Source organism: Martes martes (assembly GCF_963455335.1).
Source record: "Martes martes genome assembly, chromosome: 16".
NCBI classification, from domain to species: domain Eukaryota; kingdom Metazoa; phylum Chordata; class Mammalia; order Carnivora; family Mustelidae; genus Martes; species Martes martes.
In genome coordinates this window covers 15,347,822-15,372,433 of record NC_137904.1, presented here as the reverse complement: position 1 = coordinate 15,372,433, position 24,612 = coordinate 15,347,822, and the positions used below count along the sequence as shown (strand labels likewise).

The following is a 24,612-nucleotide window of genomic DNA, read 5'->3' as shown; positions in this document are numbered from 1 at the left end:
TCACAATAGGAGCCACTCGGCTTTTCTAGCCATCCTTCACGTTTTCAGCAAATATCTGTTCAACGCTTACTATGTGCCTGATTCTCTGCTAGACACTGGAAATGAAAAGATAAGAAACCCAGTCCTGCCTGCCCTCACGGAGCTGATAATCTAATAGGGAGAAGAGTAGCCATGGCAGTGTTGAGTACTGAGATGTAGGTATGGGACACCTGCTGCCAGCTAAGGCATGTGTAGATCCGACTGGAAAAAGGCGGGAGGAAGGATAACGTCTGAACAGAAGGCGCCATATCTTAAAAGATGTAGACTCAGGAAAGAACATTATTAAGTAACCCCAGTTGTCTACCTGGAATGTGCATGCTGGGGGAGGGGAAAGAAGAAGCTGGTTTGGGCCAGTCTGCAAAAGGACCTCTTAAGCACATCTGAGGGTTTGGGATATTGTCACCAAAGCTATGGAGATCCACTGTAGGGACAGAGTGATGGCAGTGACGTGATCAGATTTTCATTCCAGTAAATGTGCTCCTACAAGCATGGAAAGGTAAACCAGGAGGCAAGCCAGGACAAGAGTGATAAGACCTTCAGTGCTACCATGTCCCCAAGGAGCTCCTTGACTCCAGACTCATCAGACTATCTGGTCAACCACTTCAGGCTCTGTCACACCACAAGCCTCCATGCTGTTAGACCTCTGCTTGCAAATGCCCCTGTTCATCTTGGCAAACTCAGCCCTGAAGCCCCAGTTCAAATGCCTCCTCTTCTTCAAAGCCTTTCTTATTCCCTTTATCTGTACAAAATCAATTGTTTCTTCCTACCTGTTCCCATAGCACTTTATAAATAACTCGATTATAGCAATTATTATGCTTCCCATTTAGCCTGTAAGATCACAGAGAGGGGAGAGTCCTCTCTGAATCTCCCTCACCTGGAACACTCTCTAGCACTTAGTTGATGATTAATAATTATTAATTTTTGGGATGTCAGTGAGTGACAGGTTTGTCCCTCTGGCTGAACTGTGTGTCTCCCCAGGTTGTCCAGCTGGAGGAGCTCCTGGCCGTGCGACACTCCGTATTCGTGGTAGGAGGTGCCGGCACTGGCAAGTCTCAGGTGCTCAAGTCCTTGCACAAGACCTATCAAATCATGAAACGCCGCCCTGTCTGGGCTGACCTCAACCCCAAAGCAGTCACAAATGATGAACTCTTCGGCATCATCAATCCAGCCACCAGAGAGTGGAAGGATGGTAAGAGCAGGACACCCCTGGGACAAAATCCCCGCTATCCTGAGCCCCAGAGGTAGGCTTAAATCTATATCCAAGGGGGAACTTCAGAGGGAAGAACTCTGTCCTGATCAGTTTGGAGTGGGAGAAGGAAGTAAAAAGAATCAAAGAAAGGAAGACCCCAGTTTTGGCTTGGAGGGGAACCCAAGCCCTTGGGAGATTCTCTCTTGGAGACCCTTCCAGCTGCTCCTTGAGAGTGGGCATTGAAAGAGGAGAAAGCAGGGCAGGCATTCTCAACTGTGGTTCTGTGATTGTGTTGCTGAAGTCAGAGTCCCTACATTGCCTGGCAGTGGATTTAAGACATGGATTGGGGTAGGGAGTTCATAGTTCATTTCCCAAAGAGGTGGCATGGCAGGCTCTGGCTTCCCACAGTGGGCACCTGTTCCTATCAGCCCCCAGGAGTGATGGGGAGGCATCACTACAGACAACGGGGACTCGGGCCTGGCTGAAGACATCATTCATTCCCATTCATCACAGATGGGTTCTAGAACCACGATCCCTTCTACAGCGATTCAGAGGGTTCCAGACTCCTGTTCACTTAGTGCTAACCCCAGTGTCACCTTCCAAGATTTAGAAATCACTGGTAGATGCTGGAAAGGGGCGCTGTCATCAGGAGAGAGCTGAAAAGAGGGCTCTAAGCTGATAAGACCTCTTTCTAAAACCCACGTGGCTTCTGGAATGAGGGCCTCTCAGCTCCCTCCTCCCATCTCGGTGTCTGACTACATCAAGGTCCAATGGCCCGGGATCTAATTTAGGGCCTTGAGTCAGAGGCCTAGAACAAGGGGACTTAATGGGCAGCCTCTCTAATTTTTATTTCACTCACCATTAATGAGGCTTAGCATCTTTTCCTCCTTGGCTTTAGTAATTGGCTCTTTTCTGATTTTATTTCCCTGTATTCTTATCCATTTGTAACAGTTCTTTATATATGAGAGATAGTAACGCTTTCTCCATTCTGTGCATCACTAATGGTTTTTTCTGTCTACCGTTTGTCTACAGGCACTTTGTGGCATATTTACCATGCACTTTTTAAAAAACGTTTTAAAAGATTTTATTCATTTATTTTAGAGAGAGAACAGCAGGGAGGGACAGAGGGAGAGGGAGAGAGAATCCCTAGCAGATTCTGCGCTGAGCACAGAGCCCAACGCCGGGCTCAATCTCACAACTCTGAGATCACGGCCTGAGTTGAAATCAAGAGTCAGTCGCTTAACTGACTGAGCCACCCTGGCGCCCCAACCACACACTTTTTAAAAAGAGGAAATTACGTCTGTCTATTCTCTTAGCATCTGGCATTCCTCTTCAGTTGATCACTCCTCCTCTTTTTCAGCTATAGACACAGTATCATAAATTGGGTCCTGAAGATTCCTTTTACATGAACATTTCTTTTATCCATCTGGGATTTATTTGGGGGCTCAGTATGAGGTAGCGAGTCCACCTTGTATTTGCTTCCAAATGGATAATTGAATGTGTCAAGACCATTTATTAAGCCATCCATCCTTTCCCTCTGCATGTAAGCACCAGCCTGTCATATATACCGAGATCTGATTCTGGGTTTTCTGTTCTGTCCCATTCATTATTTAATCCTATACGAGTGTCATTCTACTCCATTCACAGTCATTTTATAACATTTTAAAGTGATGGCGTAAGTTCCTCCTCAATATTCTTTCGTAATTTTCTTGGCTAGTCTCGGGCACTTCTTATTCCATATGAAATTTAAGCTCATATAATTCAAACTTGAAGCTGTGTTGTAATTTTAATTGAAGTTTTATTAAATATGTGGTATTCATCAAATATGGAGACATTGACAAAGATTTATAATCATAAATCTGTATTCGCAAAGAAAGAGAACTACTCAGTCGATGGAGGATCACTTTTTAAAATTTTTTTTGGAGGGACGCCTGGGTGGCTCAGCCAGTTAAGCCTCTGCCTTCGGCTCAGGTCATGGTCTCAGGGTCCTGGGATCGAGCCCCACATCGAGCTCTCTGCTCAGCAGGGACCCTGTTTCCTCCTCTCTCTCTCTGCCTGCCTCTCTGCCTACTTGTGATCTCTGTCAAATAAATAAATAAAATCTTAAAATAAATAAATAAATAAATAAATAATTTGGGGGAACTTGGGAAAAAAGGAATGTGGTTGATATTACTATTATACTTTTTTTCAAAATTGGCAGATCCAATAGACAGAAAAATAAACATAGTCATAGAGAAATTGAGAGATACATCATCAAACTCAATAGAACACATCATTTTAAAGCTTTGTATCTTAGAAGTAGGAAACTTCCTTTCTTGGTATATTCCTAGAACATTTATACATTTGAAGTTTAGTTGGGTACAGAAAAAACTAAAGAATTTAATAATATCAATTTACAGGCCACATTGTCTGATAATAGTGCAATGATGCAGAGATGGACACTAAGAAAATGACCGAAAATAATCGTACTGATTGCAAATCAAGAGAAGCTCTTGAGTAAAAGTATATCCAATTAAGAATTAAAAGCCGTAATAGCAGATAAATATTAAGATGGAAGAGATCACTTAATTATCTGATACATGTTTGGACAACTAGGAGAAATAAAAGTGATCCCTTAGCAAAATATAATATTAACAAAATTTACTTAATAAGAAGCAGAAAACAAACTAGTGAAAAAGCAGTTTAAAACAGTAGCCAAAAAAAGAGTTTCCAAAATGGTAAAAAAGGACACCCCTCAATTCATGTTATGCAACCAGAATAATCTTGGTACCAGCCCTTATGCAGAACCAAAAAAGAGCCCAATCTCACTTAATCATATAGATTCAGAAATCCTGAATAACAGTAGATCCCATCTCTATGTTAATAAAAATAAGAATACACTTTGACTAAGTAGAATCTATTCCAAGAATGCAAGGATGGTTTGATTTTTTTTTTTTAAGTTTTCATGTAAAGCTTTGAAAAATTAAAGGAGGAAATCATGAGCTCAACAGTAGGTGCTAAAAGCTCAGGAGCTGTTCCTAACTTAAAAATTCTAAGTAAAATAGGAAATAATAGAAATCCCTTAAATATAATAAATTTAAAACTTTATAAATAAATCTTTGTCTAAAGCCCAAAGCAGGGGGGAGCATTCTGAATGATGAGAAACTAAAGCCATTTCTATTAAAATCAAGAATAAGTCCAGGAGAGCCGTTACCAACATTATTATTCAGTACTCTTGGTGTGGGATTCTAGAAAATGCAGTAAGACAAGAAAACGGAATATATGATATAAGTTAGAGGAAAGGAAAAAAATTACTATTTTGCTACTTATACAACTTTATGCCTAGAAAATTCAGGAGACATTTTTTTTAAATCTGTAAAATTAATATGAAAATTTGTTAACGTAACTAAGCATAAAATAAATGCACAGGATTTTTTTTATATTTTTTTATTTTAATAAACATATAATATATTTTTATCCCCAGGGGTACAGGTCTGTGAATCGCCAGGTTTACACATTTCACAACACTCATCATAGCACATACCCTCCCCAATGTCCATTTCCCCACCACCCTCTCCCTTCCCCCCTCCCCCCAGCAACCCTCAGTCTGTTTTTTGAGATTGAGTCTTTTATGGTTTGTCTCCCTCCCAATCCCATCTTTTCATTTTTTCTTTTCGTACCTCCCCCAACCCCCCCGCATTGCATCTCCACTTCCTCATATCAAAGAGATCATATGATAGTTATCTTTCTCCGATTGACTTATTTCGCTAAGCATGATACCCTCTAGTTCCATCCACGTCGTCGCAAATGGCAAGATTTCATGTCTTTTGATGGCTGCATAGTATTCCATTGTGTATATATACCACATCTTCTTTATCCATTCATCTGTTGATGGACATCTAGGCTCTTTCCACAGTTTGGCTATTGTGGACATTGCTGCTATAAACATTCGGGTGCACGTGCCCCTTCAGAGCACCACGTTTGTATCTTTAGGATATATACCCAGTAGTGCAATTGCTGGGTCATAGGGTAGCTCTATTTTTAGTTTTTTGAGGAACCTCCACACTGTTTTCCCGAGTGGTTGCACCAGCTTGCATTCCCACCAGCAGTGTAGGAGGGTTCCCCTCTCTCCGCATCCTCGCCAGCATCTATCATTTCTTGACTTGTTCATTTTAGCCATTCTGACTGGTGTGAGGTGGTACCTCATTGTGGTTTTGATTTGTATTTCCCTGATGCCGAGTGATGTGGAGCATTTTTTCATGTGTCTGTTGGCCATCTGGATGTCTTCTTTGCAGAAATGTCTGTTCATGTCCTCTGCCCATTTCTTGACTGGATTATTTGTTCTTTGGGTATTGAGTTTGATAAGCTCTTTATAGATTTTGGATACTAGCCCTTTATCTGATATGTTGTTTGCAAATATCTTCTCCCATTCTGTCAGTTGTCTTTTGATTTTGTTAACTGTTTCCTTTGCTGTGCAAAAGCTTTTGATCTTGATGAAATCCCAATAGTTCATTTTTGCCCTTGTTTCTGTTGCCTTTGGCGATGTTCCTAGGAAGAAGTTGCTGCGGTTGAGGTCAAAGAGGTTGCTGCCCACATTTTCCTCAAGGATTTTGATAGATTCCTTTCGCACATTGAGGTCCTTCATCCATTTTGAGTCTATTTTCGTGTGTGGTGTAAGGAAATAGTCCAATTTCATTTTTCTGCATGTGGCTGTCCAATTTTCCCAGCACCATTTGTTGAAGAGGCTGTCTTTTTTCCATTGGATATTCTTTCCTGCTTTGTCGAAGATTAGTTGACCATGGAGTTGAGGGTCTATTTCTGGGCTCTCTATTCTGTTCCATTGATCTGTATGTCTGTTTTTGTGCCAGTACCATACTGTCTTGATGATGACAGCTTTGTGATAGAGCTTGAAGTCTGGAATTGTGATACCACCGACTTTGGCTTTCTTTTTCAATATTCCTTTGGCTATTCGAGGTCTTTTCTGGTTCCATATAAATTTTAGGATTATTTGTTCTATTTCTTTAAAAAAATGGATGGGATTTTGATAGGGATTGCATTAAATGTGTAGATTGCTTTAGGTAGAATAGACATTTTCACAATATTTGTTCTTCCAATCCATGAGCATGGAATATTTTTCCATTTCTTTGTGTCTTCCTCAATTTCTTTCATGAGTACTTTATAGTTTTCTGAGTATAGATTCTTTGCCTCTTTGGTTAGATTTATTCCTAGGTATCTTATGGTTTTGGGTGCGATTGTAAATGGGACTGACTCCTCAATTTCTCTTTCTTCTGTCTTGTTGTTAGTGTAAAGAAGTATGACTGATTTCTGTGCATTGACTTTATATCCTGACACTTTACTGAATTCCTGTATAAGTTCTAGCAGTTTTGGAGTGGAGCCTTTTGGGTTTTCCACATATAGTATCATATCATCTGCAAAGAGTGATAGTTTGACTTCTTCTTTGCCGATTTGGATGCCTTTAATTTCTTTTTGTTGTCTGATTGCTGAGGCTAGGACTTCTAGTACTATGTTGAACAGCAGTGGTGATAATGGACATCCCTGCCATGTTCCTGACCTTAGCGGAAAAGCTTTCAGTTTTTCTCCATTGAGAATGATATTTGCGGTGGGTTTTTCATAGATGGCTTTGATAATATTGAGGTATGTGCCTTCTATCCCTACACTTTGAAGAGTTTTAATTAGGAAGGGATGCTGCACTTTGTCAAATGCTTTTTTAGCATCTATTGAGAGTATCATATGGTTCTTACTCTTTCTTTTATTAATGTATTGTATCACATTGATGGATTTGCGGATGTTGAACCAACCTTGCAGCCCTGGAATAAATCCCACTTGGTCGTGGTGAATAATCCCTTTAATGTACTGTTGGATCCTATTGGCCAGTATTTTGGTGAGAATTTTCGCATCTGTGTTCATCAAGGATATTGGTCTGTAATTCTCTTTTTTGGTGGGATCCTTGTCTGGTTTTGGGATCAAGGTGATGCTGGCCTCATAGAATGAGTTTGGAAGTTTTCCTTCCATTTCTATTTTTTGGAACAGTTTCAGGAGAATAGGAATTAATTCTTCTTTAAATGTTTGGTAGAATTCCCCTGGGAAGCCGTCTGGTCCTGGGCTTTTGTTTGTTTGGAGATTTTTGATGACTGTTTCAATCTCCTTACTGGTTATGGGTCTGTTCAGGTTATCTATTTCTTCCTGGTTCAGTTGTGGTAGTTTATATGTCTCTAGAAATGTATCCATTTCTTCCAGATTGTCAAATTTGTTGGCGTAGAGTTGCTCGTAGTATGTTCTTATAATTGTTTGTATTTCTTTGGTGTTGGTTGTGATCTCTCCTCTTTCATTCATGATTTTATTTATTTGTGTCCTTTCTCTTTTCATTTTGATAAGTCTGGCCAGGGGTTTGTCAATCTTATTAATTCTTTCAAAGAACCAGCTCCTAGTTTTGTTGATTTGTTCTATTGTTTTTTAGTTTCTGTTTCATTGATTTCTGCTCTGATCTTTATGATTTCTCTTCTCCTGCTGGGTTTAGGCTTTCTTTGTTGTTCTCTCTCCAGCTCCTTTAGGTGTATGGTTAGGTTGTGTATTTGAGACCTTTCATGTTTCTTGAGAAAGGCTTGCACTGCTATATATTTTCCTCTCAGGACTGCCTTTGTTGTGTCCCACAGATTTTGAACCGTTGTGTTTTCATTATCATTTGTTTCCATGATTTTTTTTTCAATTCTTCTTTAATTTCCTGGTTGACCCATTCATTTTTTAGAAGGATGCTGTTTAGTCTCCATGTATTTGCGATCTTTCCAAATTTCCTCTTGTGATTGAGTTCTAGCTTCAGAGCATTGTGGTCTGAAAATATGCAGGGAATGATCTCAATCTTTTGGTACCGATTGAGACCTGATTTATGACCCAGGATGTGGTCTATTCTGGAGAATGTTCCATGTGCACTAGAGAAGAATGTATATTCTGTTGCTTTGGGATGGAATGTTCTGAATATATCTGTGATGTCCATCTGGTCCAATGTGTCATTTAAGGCCTTTATTTCCTTGTTGATCTTTTGCTTAGATGATCTGTCCATTTCAGTGAGGGGAGTGTTAAAGTCCCCTGCTATTATTGTATTACTGTCAGTGTATTTCTTTGATTTTGTTATTAATTGGTTTATATAGTTGGCTGCTCCCGTGTTAGGGGCATAGATATTTAAGATTGTTAGGTCTTCTTGTTGGACAGACCCTTTGAGTATGATACAGTGTCCTTCCTCATCTCTTATTATAGTCTTTGGCTTAAAATCTAATTGATCTGATATAAGGATTGCCACCCCAGCTTTCTTCTGATGTCCATTAGCATGGTACATTGTTTTCCACCCCCTCACTTTAAATCTGGAGGTGTCTTCGGGTCTAAAATGAGTTTCTTGTAGGCAGCATATTGATGGGTTTTGTTTTTTTATCCATTCTGATACCCTGTGTCTTTTGATTGGGGCATTTAGCCCATTAACATTCAGGGTAACTATTGAGAGATATGAATTTAGTGCCATTGTATTGCCTGTAAGGTGACTGTTACTGTATATTGTCTCTGTTTCTTTCTGATCTACTACTTTTAGGGTCTCTCTTTGCTTAGAGGACCCCTTTCAATATTTCCTGTAGAGCTGGTTTGGTGTTTGCAAATTCTTTCAGCTTTTGTTTGTCCTGGAAGCTCTTTATCTCTCCTTCTATTCTCAATGATAGCCTAGCTGGATATAGTATTCTTGGCTGCATGTTTTTCTCATTTAGTGCTCTGAATATATCATGCCAGTTCTTTCTGGCCTGCCAGGTCTCTGTGGATAGGTCTGCTGCCAATCTAATGTTTTTACCCTTGTACGTTACAGACTTCTTTTCCCGGGCTGCTTTCAGGATTTTCTTTTTGTCACTAAGACTTGTAAATTTTACTATCAGGTGACGAGGTGTGGACCTATTTTCAGGGTCTATTTGATTTTGAGGGGCGTTCTTAGCATCTCCTGGATTTTGATGTTTGTTCCCTTTGCCATATTAGGGAAATTCTCTCCAATAATTGTCTCCAATATACCTTCTGCTCCCCTCTCTCTTTCTTCTTCTTCTGGAATCCCAATTATTCTAATATTGTGTCGTCTTATGGTGTCGCTTATCTCTCGAATTCTCTCCTCATGGTCCAGTATTTGTTTGTCTTTCTTTTGCTCAGCTTCTTTATTCTCCGTCATTTGGTCTTCTATGTCACTAATTCTTTCTTCTGCCTCATTTATCCTAGCAGTGAGAGCTTCCATTTTTGATTGCACCTCATTAATAGCTTTTTTTATTTCAACTTGGTTCGATTTTAGTTCTTTTATTTCTCCAGAAAGGGCTTTTATCTCTCCAGAGAGGGTTTCTCTAATATCTTCTATGCCTTTTTCGAGCCCGGCTAGAACCCTGAGAATTGTCATTCTGAACTCTAGATCTGTCATGTTACCAATGTCCATATTGATTAGGTCTCCAGCCTTCGGTACTGCCTCTTGTTCTTTTTTTTGAGGTGAGTTTTTCAGCCTTGTCATTTTGTCCAGATAAGATTTGCTTTCTCCTGCTGTGGAATTCTGCTGTTCTTGGTGAGTGAAGTTGGTCTTGGCTGGGTTTCTTGTTGATCTTCTGGGGGAGGGGCCTGTTGTAGTGATTCTCAAGTGTCTTTGCCGCAGGCGGAATTGCACCGCCCTTGCCAGGGGCCGGGCTATGTAATCTGCTCGGGTTCGCTTTCGGGAGCTTTTGTTCCCTGAGCGCTTTCCGTAGAGTCCAGAGGACGGGAATGAAGATGGCGGCCTCCCAATCTCTCGGCCCAGAGGAGCCGAGAGCTTGGGGTTATGCTCCTCAGTGTTCCCTCAGAGAAAAGCGCCCAACCGCCCCGCCTCCCTGGCCTGTGGTTGCACCTTGAGGAAAGCAGTCAATTGCTGGAACCTGGAGAAAAGCGCCCGTTCGTTTCCATCTCCGTGGCCTCCGGCCACGCTCCGAGCCCACCCAGCCTGCGACCGGCACAAGGTAACCCCGGGCTTAGAGCTCACTCCTCGGCTTTGTCGCTGTAGCCGGCTTCCCCACTCTAATACCTGCGAGCTCTGCGGCCCTCAGACACCCCCAGTCCTTCTGTGACCCCGCGGGACCTGGGGTTATGCTGACCCCGCCTGGGTTTCCCCCCGGTTTAGCCTCTGGAGCGATGTCTCCCAGTGGAGCCGACTTTTAAAAGTCCCGATTCTGTGCTCCGTTGCTCCACCGCTTGTCAGGAGCCAGCCCCTCCCCCCGGGGTCTATCTTCCCGTCGCTTTGGATTCACTTCTCCGCAGGTCCTACCTTTCAGAAAGTGATCGATTTTCTGTTTCTAGAATTGTTGCTCTTCTTCTCTTCGATTTCCCCTTGGATTTGTAGGTGTTCACGATGGTTAGACAAGCTATCTAGCTGATCTCCTGCTACCCGATGCCGTCTCAGCCTGCTACTTCTCCGCCATCTTGACTCCTCCCTCAAATGCACAGAATTTGATGTCTTTTCACTCTATAGCCAGCTAAAAAGGGGAAATACAGGGGGAAAAAAATCCGATTTGCAATAGCAACAAAACTATGAAATGTTGAGGAACACTTTAAGCCAGAGATACATTGAAAACACTGTAAAAGTTTATTAAGAGACATAAAGTAATATTCGAGTAAATGAAAAGACATACCATAGCATCATCTGGGAAAGCTTACTATCATAAAAATCAATTCTCTCCAAATTAAGATCTAAATCTCATGTGGTGCCAATTAGAATCACATTGGGAATGTCTCTCAAAGCCTGGGCTGCGTCACAAGGGATGAAATCTCACCTGGAAGGGTTTTCTGTAAATCCATCCTGTCCCAGTTGCCTGCTGAAGTGATTCTCCAGGTCCCTTGTCACCTAAGCCAGTACCATCAGATTTTGTTGCATTCTGCTGATGTTCTTCCTAAAAGGGTCCGAGGGAGATGCAGAGACAGCAGCCCCTTGGCACTGGCAATGAGATTGCAATAGATTAAGATACAAATCCAGTCCTGACCTGCATTCTCCATTTACACCTTCTCCTTGGTGTCATAGCTAAGAGGCAAAGGCTGTCTGATGAGAAAGGGCATCGATGAAATTGGTTGGTGAGTGATTCATGGTTGCTTTTAGGACTGTTCTCTTCCATCATGCGGGAGTTGGCCAACGTCACCCATGACGGGCCCAAGTGGATCTTACTGGATGGCGACATAGACCCAATGTGGATCGAGTCTCTGAACACTGTCATGGATGATAACAAGGTATGGGCAGGGGGAATCCCCACGCTGTCCCTCATCACCTAGGAAACCAGCTTCCCAGGTGCATTTGGAAGTCTCGATCCCACCCGAGGACTGGCGCCAAGTAAGGAGTTGCTTGAAGACTGTGTCCTTATCTTCTTTCCCAGCTTTATTGAGATATAATTAACATATAACGCTGTGTAGGTTTAAGGTGTGCTGATGTGAAATATGTGTCTCTTGTAAAATGACCACAGTAAGGCTAGCTAACAACTTCGTCATAGAATTGCATGTGCGCAATTCCCGCATTTTTAGCATTGTCATAACTGTTATCAGCATTGTCTGCCCAGAGATGGATTTAATATGCAGAGCTGGAGAGAATCTTAAGTCCTCTGTTTAAATCTCTTCCCTTAAGTTTTTCCTTCTTTATAAATAAGGACGCCGAGGGTTAGAAACATTCTGAGTCCATTGGCCATCCTCAGTGGTGACAAACCGTTATCCTGGGAGAGTGTATTTTATTTGTCGTAAACAGTAGACATCACATCAACACCAATAAAGTGGCCGCTGAGCTGGTAGCCACTCCTGAATTTACTCAGAAAACACATCCGGATTAGAAGTGTTACGATGGTTTTGGCATTGACAGAATCGTTCAACTAAATGTGTGCCCTCCCAGAGGGGCCCACTTTACTTATTTCTTACGGAAGGGCAGCGGACACGCAATGTCATGTGCGTTGTCGGTGCACAACGTAGTGATTGGACAGCCCTTTGTGTAAGGGGGCGCTCACCACAAGGGGGGCTCCCATCTGCCACTGTGTGATGCTGTGACAAAACCACTGGCCATATTCCCTATGCTGTGCTTCTCATCCCCATGACTTGCTCATTCCATAATGGCAAGCCCAGTACTGCCCACTCCCCTTCACCCATTTTGCCTATGCTCCCACCTCCTCCCCTGGATGGACTACTTTATCTTTTTTTAAGATTTTATTTATTCAAGAGAGAGAGAAAGTGTGGGGGGAGGAGTAGAAACAGAGGGTCCAGCAGACTCCCAGCTGAGCCTGGAGCCTGACGTGGGGCCTGATCCCACGACCCCGAGATCATGACCTGAGCCAAAACCAAGAGTCGGACACCCAACGAACTGAGCCACCCAGGCGTCCCCAGAGGAACTACTTAAGAAGAAACAGTAATATGAACCCTAAACCCTTCTTAGAAACAATCTTGTTATTCCAATGTGGTCTAGCTCGTTCGAATCATTGACCACCATTTACTCTTTCTAGAGAACTGGTTTTTTGATTCGCTGCACACATAGGGATGGAGGTAGAGAATTCTTGTAGAAAATTTAGCAAGTACTCGTAATCATAGTGAAGAAAATAGTCCTCCTTAATCCCTGCCAGGAGGAATCAGTCCCCCCTCCCTTCTACCTGAGGTGTCCCTCCCTGTGTCCAGGTGCTGACCCTGGCCAGCAATGAGAGGATCCCCCTGAATCCCACCATGAGGCTGCTCTTTGAGATCAGCCACCTGCGGACAGCCACACCGGCGACGGTCTCCAGAGCAGGTATGACCCAAGCAGGGAGAGTACCCGCCTGGCTGCTCACTTGGAAACAGGTGCTTTCGGCCTCGAGTAGGGTGCGGCCAGCTCTGAAGAAAGCTCCAGACAGGAGCCAGGCATCGGTCCCGTGGACCTCTGGCCAGCTTCTAGCCCCAATCTGTGTCCATGAGGGTGAGCAGATGCCCTAAGGCCAAGGCCACAGGCTGTTCTTAATTTGGATATGGGAAGGGACAGGCCCCTGAGCTGGGCCACTGTCCTCTGCCCAGAAGGGCCTCGGCTGAGCCTGCTTTTAGGCCAGTTCCCGCCTCCCACGTCAGTGGAGATGAGCAGGGACTGCACTTCTCGCTGCATCGTGGCGAGAGGTGACAACCTTGTACCTTAACTTACCTCTGACTCGCCTGTGAGATTGATCGGCACAGCCTAGAGAGTCAGGACAGAGGGTCTGATCTCCACCGTCACATCAGATTCCCTCTTGAGGACCCAGCTGAGGGTGGGCACTTGGGTCTGGAAAAGTCTGTATTCATTCCCTAGGGCTGCCTAACAGGCCACCAGAGACTTGATGGCTTCCCAGACAACGGACATGTACTCCCTCACAACTCTGGGAGTCAGGCATCCAGCTTCGAGCTGTCAGCCCTCCAGGGGAGAAGCCTGTCTTGCATCTTCCAGCCTAGGCTGCTGGCCCCAGGAGACCAGCCTCCATCTCCTTAGTCACGTGGGCACCTATTCAGGGTGTGCCTTGCCTCTCCTGTCTCTTACGGGGACACCTGTAAAAGTTCCAGCCAGATAATACATAGCGATCTCATTGTGAGACCCTGAATCACACCCAAGCAAGGGAAGGGCTTTTTACCGGGTAAGGTCACGTTCACAGGCTCCCAGGATTAGGACAGACACATCCTTCTAGAGCCTTCTTTCCTCCCGAGCCTAGACTTGGCCGTTTGACTGGTCCCCACCCAGAGCAGACCTGCTTACCCTCTCAAACCGAGGCCGGCTCTCTGTTTCTTCAGAGTCCAGGCTTCCGTACATTTTCTACCCAGACAGAGTAACTCCTGGGGGTAAGGAGCCTGCTGTCCTCTGTGGCGGCTTCATTGATCAGAACTCCCCGTGTCCCCAGGAATCCTGTACATCAACCCGGCAGACCTGGGGTGGAGCCCTCCGGTGAGCAGCTGGATTGAGAAGAGGGAAATGCAGACGGAGAGAGCCAACCTCACCATTCTGTTTGACAAGTACCTCCCGGCCTGCCTGGACACGCTCAGAGTCAGGTAGGCCTTGAAGCCCAGCGCAGGAGCCCATGAACTCACACCTGATAGCCCGCTGAGGTCCTGCCCCGTCCCTGAAGCCAGATGTCCACAGAGCCTTCCCCTCCAGGCCTGGCAGGGGGCAGAGGGCAGCACACGTTACCAGATGCCTCTTGTCTGCTCAGGCAAGAATATGGAGGAAGTCCGCAGAACCTGTGGGTGGTACTATGGGGTGACCGTCCTGAGATCCTTCACCCCGCAGGGCACACAGCTGGCCTCCTTAGAAATGATACATCTGTCCGCTGAGCCGACCCGGAGGTGATGATGACACATGTCAGGGATAAACAGGGCCCGCTTCCTGTCACCGGCTGAGTATGCCCACCACCCAGATAATGCAGGACCTGATAGAGCATGTCAATCCCCCGGTCCAGCCCGGGGACACTGCAGATTTGCTTTTCCTCTTACGGGTTTGCAAAAGTAAAAGCAGTAAGTGCTAACCACTCAGCCCGTAAGCAAAAGAATGAGTGCTCTTAAAATAAGGAGACTTGCTACAGCAGGAATTTTGCAGCCGCCTACGGAGGGAGGCTCGGGGTCTGGAACCTGGTTTTGTTCTATCCTTTCTTGCCAGTCGACGTGTGCTTCCCTGAGTCAGGCAGCCAGCCTCCTAGTTCAGCCAAGTCCAACCATCAGCGGTCGGGGCTGGGGAGGCAGCGTGGCTCAGGGATCCGAAATTCCCGAACCTTCACCGAGGTAGGGTCAGGATGATGTTTCTGGGAGACGAAGGCCGCTGCTCAGAATGATCCTTGAGTGGGACGGAGCAGAGCTCGCAAGCATGGAGGTAGAGGGGAAAGGGATCTGCAGGTGGCAGGAGACCAGGGCACTGTCCCAACAAAGAAGTATTTTCCCGACCCGCCCCATTTTCCGAAACCCTTGAAAAGTCTCCAGGCTCTGTGGCCTGTGGGCTCTTTATGGCCTTGGGATCTAATGAGATAAAGCGGCCCAGGTGGCAGGCGAGGCTGGAAAATGGGCACGAGTGGTCAGTGGTGCGGGCGGGCCGGGGAGGTAATACTCCACGGGAAGGGCAGGTTTCGGGAAAATAGCGAGCGTACCCCTGTCCTTCATCATTTGCTGAGACACTGATCTGGTGGAGCCTGTGGCTGAAAGTTGGGCTCTTTCCGACTCTGGGCTTTTAGGACAAGAAATGCCAAACTCTTATCTGTGTGTGTGTGTGGGGGGGGGTATGTGGGGGGGGGGTTGCGCGCGTGCGTGTGCAGAAGAGCGTGCACCGGCCTCCACAGCGAGCTTCAGAGATGCTGGCCGTGTGCAGTCTCTATAGAGACAGTCCCCCGCCCCCATGTCTGAACTCTGTGGCCATCAAGGACGGAACACGTCCGTGGTGTATGGTGCCCGCAGGGGGTGCGTTGAGTGCTCACACGTTTCCTAAGAGGGCAAAGTATCCGTGGGCAGGGGGCTGAGGTTCCGTGCTGTGCCCTGGGCACCATGGCTGTCAGGAACCAGGCACAGGCTTCCAGCTCAGACTTCCCTCCTAGGGCCAGCTTTTGGGGGGCCCTGGTACCACAGAGGTGTGGGATGTCCACACGTAATAATTTTTATATTGAACAAGCTGGCCCCATAAGGGGGGATTATAAATCAACTTGATTTTACTTCCTACTGCTCCTTCAAAAACCTTTTTTATGCAGCTTGTCCTCCTCCCACACCTACATGAAATCCAGGTCCCCACTTGTGACTTTCCTGGTCATTCTGCAGTCATGCAGAGACACATCATCGCTTCTAGGGACACACATGTGAAAACTTGGAAAAGCAAACTCCGTTCACAGGGAAAGCTTCTGTTCCTGCCCCCCACTCAGGCCTGTTCTCACCTGCAGTGGGAAAGGAGTGCTTGACATCTTTTCTCCTCATTCCTCTGCCCACCCCCCCCCACCACCAACCCCCAACTAGCTGTAGCTTCTGCCCCTTTGGGATCAAATGGGGACAGAGAAAAGAGAAAGGGCAGGAAAGGCCTTAATGGCTGGGACCAGCATGGTCTGAGTTACTCTAAGTGTGGCAGATGTCAAATCCGACTCTCTCTCGAAGATTCTGAGTTCCTTGGCCCCTCCGCCATCACTGGAGACCTCCAAGTGCCTTTCTTGGAACTAAGAAATGCCTCTCCACCAGCCAGTCATGCAGGCTTCTCCTGCACAGCCCTCCAGCGGCCCTTGGCTTTTGGACCACCCCTGGATCCCAGGAAATGCTCACGCCCCTTTGCTTTGGTGACCTGGGGTACGAGCTGCCCCAGCAAGCCAGCTCCCCCCACTCCACTGCGAGATAAGCAAGTGTCCTTGGGCTTCCCAAGCACCTGTCCCTTCCCGCCTCTGAGCAGCCATGCGGCCCCTTCCCCAGCGCTGTGCCAGGCCAGCACCTGCCTCCCCTGTGAGCTCTCCTCCAAGCCCCCAATGCTAACTTCTCTCCCTTCCAGCATCTCCCACTTTGACCCTCTCGATCCCCTGAGAAGACCAGGGCCCCGCAGTTGTCTGGAACCTGTTGGCAATGGTCCGTGTAGTCGGCCTCTATTGCCTTGGTGCCTCACGCAGAACCAGGCCTGAAACAGTGGGGCGTGAACCTTCCGTCACAAATCGCAGTGGGAAAAATGAAGGCAAGCCTGTCAGTCCCTAATTTTCTCATCCCTTGTGGAAGTGGTGCCTAGACCACGGGACAGCCTCATGGTAGTGTTGCTGTAAGGACCGCCACCTGGTGAGAGCCGAGCACACACGGGACACCGCAGAGGAGTGCCCGTGTGCATGTGTGTGCTCGGGGGAGGGGGTGAGTGTGCCTGTGTGTGTGCACACGTGCACGCTCACACTCGTGCTCCCTCGCACATAGAGGCATCTCTCAGTCCCTGCCTTTCGGTCAGGACCTCCAAACCCAGTATGGAAAGTTCACAGGCCAGGGCAAAGAGAGCTGTGTTTCCAGAAGACGAACCCCATCAAGCAAATCCTGAGTGTGTAAAGTGAACATCTGTGCGGGCCCCCTCTGCCCCCACCCCGAGCAAGACTCTGGGTCCTGAGAACAGCTTTTCTGTGCGGCTGAACTGAGGGAAGGACCTGAAGGAAAGGAAGGACCAGCCTCAGCCTCAGCCCCGCACCCTCCTGACCCTTGCGGAAACGGTGAGGGAGTGACACTGAGATTTTACCCCATTGTGTCACAGTGGTCTACCCCACTGCCGATGGCGGAGAGGGGCATTCGGTGTGCAGAGAAGGGAAGAGCTGACGGGGAGGGTCCCAGAGGAAGGGCCATGAGAAAAAACCTTCTCAGAGCACTCTGGGCCCCTCTTACTGAGGGGCCGATGAGAGTAAAGGCTTACGTCATCCCCACGTAATCCCAAAGAACTGACGGGTCACAGGTCACCCCAAAACCGAGTAGGTTCCAGCAGGCCTCCAGCATAGAAAATCCAGTGTCATCCAGCGTATCTGGGTCTCTCTTTGCAGATTCAAGAAGATAATTCCGATTCCAGAGCAGAGCATGATCCAGACGCTGTGTCACCTTCTGGAATGCCTCCTGACCGAGGAGGACGTCCCCGCGGACTGCCCCAAGGAAACCTACGAGCTCTATTTTGTGTTTGCGGCCATCTGGGCTTTCGGCGGAGCCATGGTCCAGGACCAGGTAAGAGGATGTGCCATGATTAACCCCCACGTGCAAGCCCACAGTAGCAAAAACCAGTCTTCCAGCAAAGACCTGGAAAAAGAGGACCGCTAAATGTCAGAATGAACACGAAGGCATCAGACTATTTGGTTATCCGTCCGTGTATCTGCTAAAGACATCAGCCTCCAGACAAGGGCCTCTTGGAGTGAGACAGATGAGCTCGGGCTATGTTTTGAGCTCCTGCTTTTGGACTTGGTGATGTATCCCGATTTCTTGGAGAGTTGCAGTGTTTTTGGAAAAGAGGGGTAGGTCCACTGCTTTGCAAGGTGATGCATGTTTGATGGATGGAGTGATGCTGTGTTATGGAAGCTTTAGAGGGCGGAATCCCCTTAGCATTCCAGAACAAGTGCGGTGCGGACGACTCCGTGCCAGACCAGAGTTAATCAGCACGTCTCCAATCCCCCGAAACCCTGAGCTGTCCACAGGAGCGTGGACCAAATGTTGAATGACATCTAGGGGTAGGAAACCAAATCACTATTTCTATTGTTGTATTGGCTGCTGTGGCCTCAGGTATGGGGGTAGGGATGTTGGCTTGGAATATCTTGGTGTCCTATTCCTAACCCTTCCAATATCCCCATATTTTTCTTTTCTTTTCTTTTAAATATTTTATGAATTTATTAGAGTGAGCATGAGCTGGGGTAGGGGACCGAGGGAGAAGGAGAAGCAGGGAGTCCAAAGCGGGGCTCGATCCCAGGACCCCAGGATCGTGACCTGAGCTGAAGGCAGACGCTTAACTGACAGAGCCAACCAGGCCCCCCTCTGCATACTTTTTCTTGGCTTAGTTTTCTCCAAATGACAAGTTCTTTATCTGGAAACATCAGAGTCAAGGTTAGGCAAGCCAGCCTTGGACAGCCGCCTCCAGCTATCAGGCAGTGTCACATAGGGCCTGAGGGCACAGACTCTGGATTTGAATCCTGGCTTTGCCACTTAGTACCTGGGGGACATTGGGCAAATCACTTCCCCTCCCCCCACCTTACTTCCCGCCTGTGTACGAAGGCGATGAAGGGTGCTGACAGCGGTGCCCGTTTTCTATGGCAGTTGTAAGGTTACAGGAAGGGATACTGTTGCGATCATCCAATACAGATACATGCAAAGTTCTTAAAATCATGCTGGAGCGCATACGTGCTTATTAATAGTTGTCTCATACCAGAAATACTCAGTTTCAGAGCAAGCGTCCGGATCAAACCAAACTGCGGTGGGTGGACAGTTAGATTTACTCTTTCTGGTCTGGTTTGATCAGAGGCTTTTTTGAGGAGAGAGGTAGAAAGTTTCAGCCTCCCAAGGCAAATCCCTGTTCTAGAATCCAAGATGGCGGTGACGGGAGAACGAATTTCAAATGAGCAATTAAGTTCTTGTCCATCTTCCCTACCTGAGATCCTCTTTGGTGCTCCACATTCAGAACGCAGCTCTCACAAGCTCCCAGGATGTGTCCCTCTCCCGGTCGCCAGAACCAGAGCCAGATGTTGGGGGGGGGGGGCGCAGATGCCCAAACTGGGAGTGAGGCATCTGAGAATGTCACGCTGCCTCTCGTGATCTTTGGAGCGTCTCCATGGACTGTTGCTTTGACAGATTTCCATTTCCCCTTTGAGACAAGGAATCCAGCAGGATGGACAAGACCTCGCCCAGCTACCGAGATCCAAAAGGCACAGTTTACTGCTTTCCATCAAATGTAGGCCTGACCTTTCAACAGCTGGCGTGTCAGATAGCGACGCTGCTATTTAAATCCACTCAACCCTTTTTATTTTTTTTATTTTTATTTTTATTTATTTATTTTTTTATTTTTACTCAACCCTTTTTAAAAGCCCGGGAGAAAGCATGCCTCCAGGCATCCCGGGAGCTGGAGCACTTGGAGCCGTAGGCAGCCAGGCTAGCACATGGGGAGAGGACGAGGGAGAAAGCTTTTAGCAGCAGGGAAGGCCCAAGGCCCTGACACCAGCCGCATTCAAGCCAAACACCAGAAATAGTGCCATAAGTAGAAAAACAGGAAGCCGGCCAAAATATTCACACCAGGAACAGCGGTGGTGCTGACGTTTGTAAAGCTGTCGTTAAAGCCAAGGAGAAAGTCGATTTGCAGCCCATACCCGAGTTGGAGCTTCAAAAGCAAGACAAGGTTCTCACTGAATACTTTGCAAGGATCACGGGAAATGGTGATGTCTCAGAGAGCACCAGCTCTCTGGGACCAAACACCTGAGTCCAACTCGTGTTGCCTCCGTGTGCTTCTAGAAGCCGTCCTTCTCAGTTTTCTGTCTTTTCTTGTATCAGATAGGAGCTGTTGGTATTAGCCAGGAGAGCTGGGAGCCTGGGGAGCATCAGGGGAGCTGATGTTACAGCCCAGACTTTTGTGAAGTATACAGATGGACCTCCGTGTCCTCAAGTTCAAAGGGCAGGAAGGGGCCACAGGACTGTCTAGATCCAAAGGCAATGGGGTGTCCGCAGGGGCCTCTTCGTGAAGGTCACTGCTGAAGAGACATCCAAGGAACGGAACCGAGACAGGTCTCCTGGCTGACTCAGCAGAGGTGACCCTGGCTTTAGTGTCCAGTTACAGTGGAGGTGAGGTCACATGCCAATACTGGAGAGGAAACAATGCTGGTACGGCCCATCCAGTGGGGAGTAGGGTGGGGGAAGGGGGGCTGATTCCCTGACCCAGAAGCTCAAGGTCGAATTGGAGGCGGGGGGGGGGGGGAGGAGAAGATCCACCCAACCTCCTTTGATCTAGAGGTGGCCTCAGATTTCCCACAGAAATCTAGAACCAGGTTTTTTAATAAGAAGTTAAACGTCTTGAAGGGTTTTATCCAGGAGCTAAAAATGGGGGGTTTTCCAGGTCTTCTGATTGTAGAGCCCAATATGCAGAAGATAAAGCACTCCCCTCGTTTAAAGTCAGATCAGAAGAAGAACAGCAAACAAATCTGTCCTTCTATTAGACCTTGTTTCTGTTCTCATTCAAAAGCAAAAAAATTTTTTAAGAAGCACTCAAAAAAACTAAAAAATAAATAAGAAAGCAAAACTATTCAATCGTACTTACCCAGTAAGAGACAGAATGAGGAGTTCCATTTCCTGCAAATCCAGAATCACCACCACGTGCCCAGCTTCCCCATTTGTCCAGCCTTCAAATTCCATCTTTGTCCTGCCCTCCAGAAACATTCCCTAAAATGCCCCATCCAGGGGCACCCCAGCGGCTCCATCTATGAAGCGTCTGCCTTTGGCTCAGGTCACAATCCCGGAATCCTGGGATCAAGCCCCGTGTCGGGCTCTCTGCTCGCCGGGGAGCCGGCTTCTCCCTGTCCCTTTGCCCTTCCCTCCACTCGTGCTCTCTCTCTCTCTCCCAAATAAACAAAATCTTAGAAAAATAATAAAATGCCCTATCTGGGTCTTTTTTTAGGTGTTCTTTTTTGGGATGTTTCCTAGGTCTGTCTGTTCAAAGAATAGATTTCCTGCCAGTAGTATGCGGGTGTTATGGGGGTGTGTATATATGTGTGTGCACGCATGTACATACATGTTGTGTGTTTCCGCTTGGACAGAATGAGATTATCCGAGTCTACTGGATGTCCAGCCCTATCCTGAGGGGCTCTTGATCTAATGCATATGCATGTAAATTATATGTCTCTACCTGCTCCTTCTGTCAGAAAACCCAGCACAACTTTGTCTCTGCTACTCCTACATTTTAGAAATTTTAGCTCTTGGAGGAAGCTAGGAGTCCTCTTTTCTAGGATAGTCATTCTACAGATGAGGGGACTGCGGCTTTTCTTACCCTGCCACCCCGTGCCCCCCCCCCCATGACAACAGCCACCATCTTATTCATTCTGTCCCTGACCACACCCTGGGATGGCTGAGTCTCTCGGCTGTCTGGGAGGCTGTGGGTCCATCTATCTCTTCAGGAGCTCTCGGCCACGTTTTGCCCATCTTGGGGTCACGGGTGCCCCCCCCCAGTATTCTTACACCCCTCTCCCCGCACCCCGCAAGGATGCTCAGATGCAGTGTCAGCCACGTGGCCAAGCAGCGGCACGTGCTCCTGCTCAGGGCTGGCCCCCTGCGCCACTGTGGCTCATCAGGGCTGATCCTTGGGGAAGTAGCATTCTTCCTGGAGAAGCTGCTCTTTGAGCAAAGCATCTCACGTTCCCCACTCTGACCTCCTGCCTGAGACCAGGGCAGCGTGTCCAGGCTTCGGAAGCCCTGGAGAGCCTTGCCCCCCTGACCCGCTCTGTGTTGGCAGCTCGTGGACTACCGAGCAGAGTTCAGCAAGTGGTGGCTGACGGAGTTCAAGACGGTCAAGTTCCCCTCCCAGGGAACCATCTTTGACTACTACATAGACCCAGCAACAAAGAAATTCGAGCCTTGGTCCAAGCTCATCCCCCAGTTTGAGTTTGACCCCGAGATGCCCCTGCAGGTGAGTACGGCCGAGTGACCAAGGATGTACGGTTGCCCCAAGGACCTTTAGTGGCTCTGGTAGCAGCCTCTTTATCAGCAGCCAAGCATTTTAACCTTGCAGGGACTAGTCATCCCCTGCTACACAATTTTTGAGAGGAAATCCTAGTGCGAGGAACCCACAGATCCACACCCTCCCCCACAAAGACTAGGTAACTTGATTACCAGACTCCACTGGTGTCCTGGGGAACAGAGCGGGGAGACGGCAGGGCAGAAGGTTCCCAAACCCCATAGGGAGGCCTCAGGGAGGCAGACAGAGCTGGCAGAGGGGGGAGGGCGTGCTCTCCGCCCAGAAAGAAGCGCTTATGGGATGGTCTTACTGTGCATATGAAGGAGGAAGACCGTCCTGCCCACAGTAGCCAGCCAGCACCGCCAGGCCTCTTCTGACATTCTCCAGAAAATTCTCGCCAGGCCCCTGTCACTCCCACGAGCCCCTGGCGCACTCGTTCTGTTCTCACCGCAGGCTTGTTTGGTGCACACAAGCGAGACCATCCGAGTGTGCTACTTCCTGGAGCGGCTCGTGCAGCGGCGGCGGCCCGTCATGCTGGTGGGGACCGCGGGCACGGGCAAGTCAGTGCTGGTGGGGACCAAGCTGGCCAGCCTGGACACCGAGGAGTACTTGGTGAAGAGCGTGCCATTCAACTACTACACCACGTCGGCGATGCTGCAAGGTGGGGGCCCGGAACGCGTGGAGGTTGGGGGGCAGGGGAGGGGGTGTCTGAGTGGCCACGTGCCCGGACGTGGAAATGGAGCAAAGCATCAGCACCTGTTCAGCCTGACGTCCCCTGTGCCCGCGCTCCCCTCTCGCCTCTCCTGTCCTTTCCCCACCCCAGCACCTCTGTTCCACTCCTCCTGCATCGTCAGCCCTGACTTTCTCATCCCACCTCCTGCCTTCCTCCCTGGCCTCTCACATGCCTCCCAGGCCAGGAGTTCAACACAGAGCAGCTCTCAGTACCTGGATGCCAAGGAGAGCTGACCCCCAGCGAAGGATTGCCACAGGCTTGTAGAAGCGGCTCTAGGGATCATTTCCTTCGCCCTTCCTGTCTTAGAGATAAGGAGACTGAGGCTCGGGGAACGTACACGATCACCCAAAGTCACCATCAAACGGCAAGGCGGGTGGGGTGCATCCAGCCTTCTGAGCACGTGGGGTGTGCTTTTCGTGGGGAGTGGACGTGCTGGGCTCTTGAGTGGACTCAGGTCCTCCAGGTACAGCTTCAGGGTCAGAGGCTCCCCCCAAAAAAGGAGTTTTCCCCTTGCTAGAGTCACTGTCTCCTTGACTCTCACTACCTGTAGGAACTCCTTGTGTATAGAAACGCTCATCCCGTGAACCCTAGGAGCAGCTCCCTTTTCAAGAGGTGCCCGAGCCAAGTTCCTGGTGATGGGCGAGCACCGGTAGGGCCGGGGTGGGGGGCAGCCCTGCTCCTATTCTCTCCCTGCAACTTGGCCATGCTTCCTGCAGGAGACCCCAGGGCCTGGCCACACCCACAATGCAAAATCCACAGACCAGGAATTCCGGGCACTGGGCTGTTTGCAGACTGGGAAATCAGAAGCCATAGCTTAGTACATGGAAAGTGAGCCTGGCACATTGCCTGTCCAACATCCAGGCTGTAGGCCAGCAGACTTGCAAAACAGGTTTCACTGCAACCTCCTCTTCCTCAGCCTGGACCCGTCTCATTTACCCCATCCTTCCGCGCCATCCCCTGCCCTAGCGAGAACCCCAGGGTCACCCAGCTTGGTATTGGCAGTGTTCTGCCTCCTCAGCTCCCACAGAGAGAACAGCTCACTTCCCTCCCTCCTTCCGCCTATCCTGTCAGCTCTAATAGGGCTGGGGTTCCAGCCAGCTCTGGGTGCTGCTGGGGGCCCCACTGTCTGCTCTCTGCCTCTCAGTGCAGTCAGGCACCCAGAGCCCCTCGTTGACAGAGAGACTCTCCATTTCTTTGTCAAGGGAGCCTCTGGGCTGCATCCCTGGCCGGACTCCTAAATGTTCCACACGGTCCGTCCCAATTCAACAAGCGCCTGTCGTTCACACATGAACGTTAACAAGGAAGACAACGTGAAACAACAGAGACTCACATTAGGACTTCACAGTTGGTCAGTGATGTGAGCATCTTCTGTTTGAATAGCCAAAGAATATGCCTTTTATTTTTTTTAAAGATTTTATTTATTTGTTTGACAGACAGAGATCACAAGTAGGCAGAGAGGCAGGCAGAGAGAGAGAGAGGAGGTAGCAGGCTCCCTGCAGAGCAGAGAGGCTGATGCGG

General features: G+C 48.0%; 1 protein-coding gene across 2 annotated transcripts in view; it reads left to right on the top strand.

The window, feature by feature from the left end:
* DNAH9 (dynein axonemal heavy chain 9) overlaps positions 1-24,612 on the top strand; it is a gene marked incomplete at its 5' end in the record, with an annotated part of 326,297 nt that overhangs the window by 140,760 nt on the left and 160,925 nt on the right. For both annotated transcript variants that reach the window (XM_080827022.1, XM_080827021.1), the window contains 7 exons: positions 1,018-1,228; positions 11,349-11,476; positions 12,893-13,001; positions 14,107-14,254; positions 17,716-17,890; positions 22,140-22,313; positions 22,815-23,022. In XM_080827022.1, coding sequence (XP_080683148.1) covers positions 1,018-1,228; positions 11,349-11,476; positions 12,893-13,001; positions 14,107-14,254; positions 17,716-17,890; positions 22,140-22,313; positions 22,815-23,022 — 1,153 coding nt within the window. The remainder of the gene's footprint in view (positions 1-1,017; positions 1,229-11,348; positions 11,477-12,892; positions 13,002-14,106; positions 14,255-17,715; positions 17,891-22,139; positions 22,314-22,814; positions 23,023-24,612) is intronic.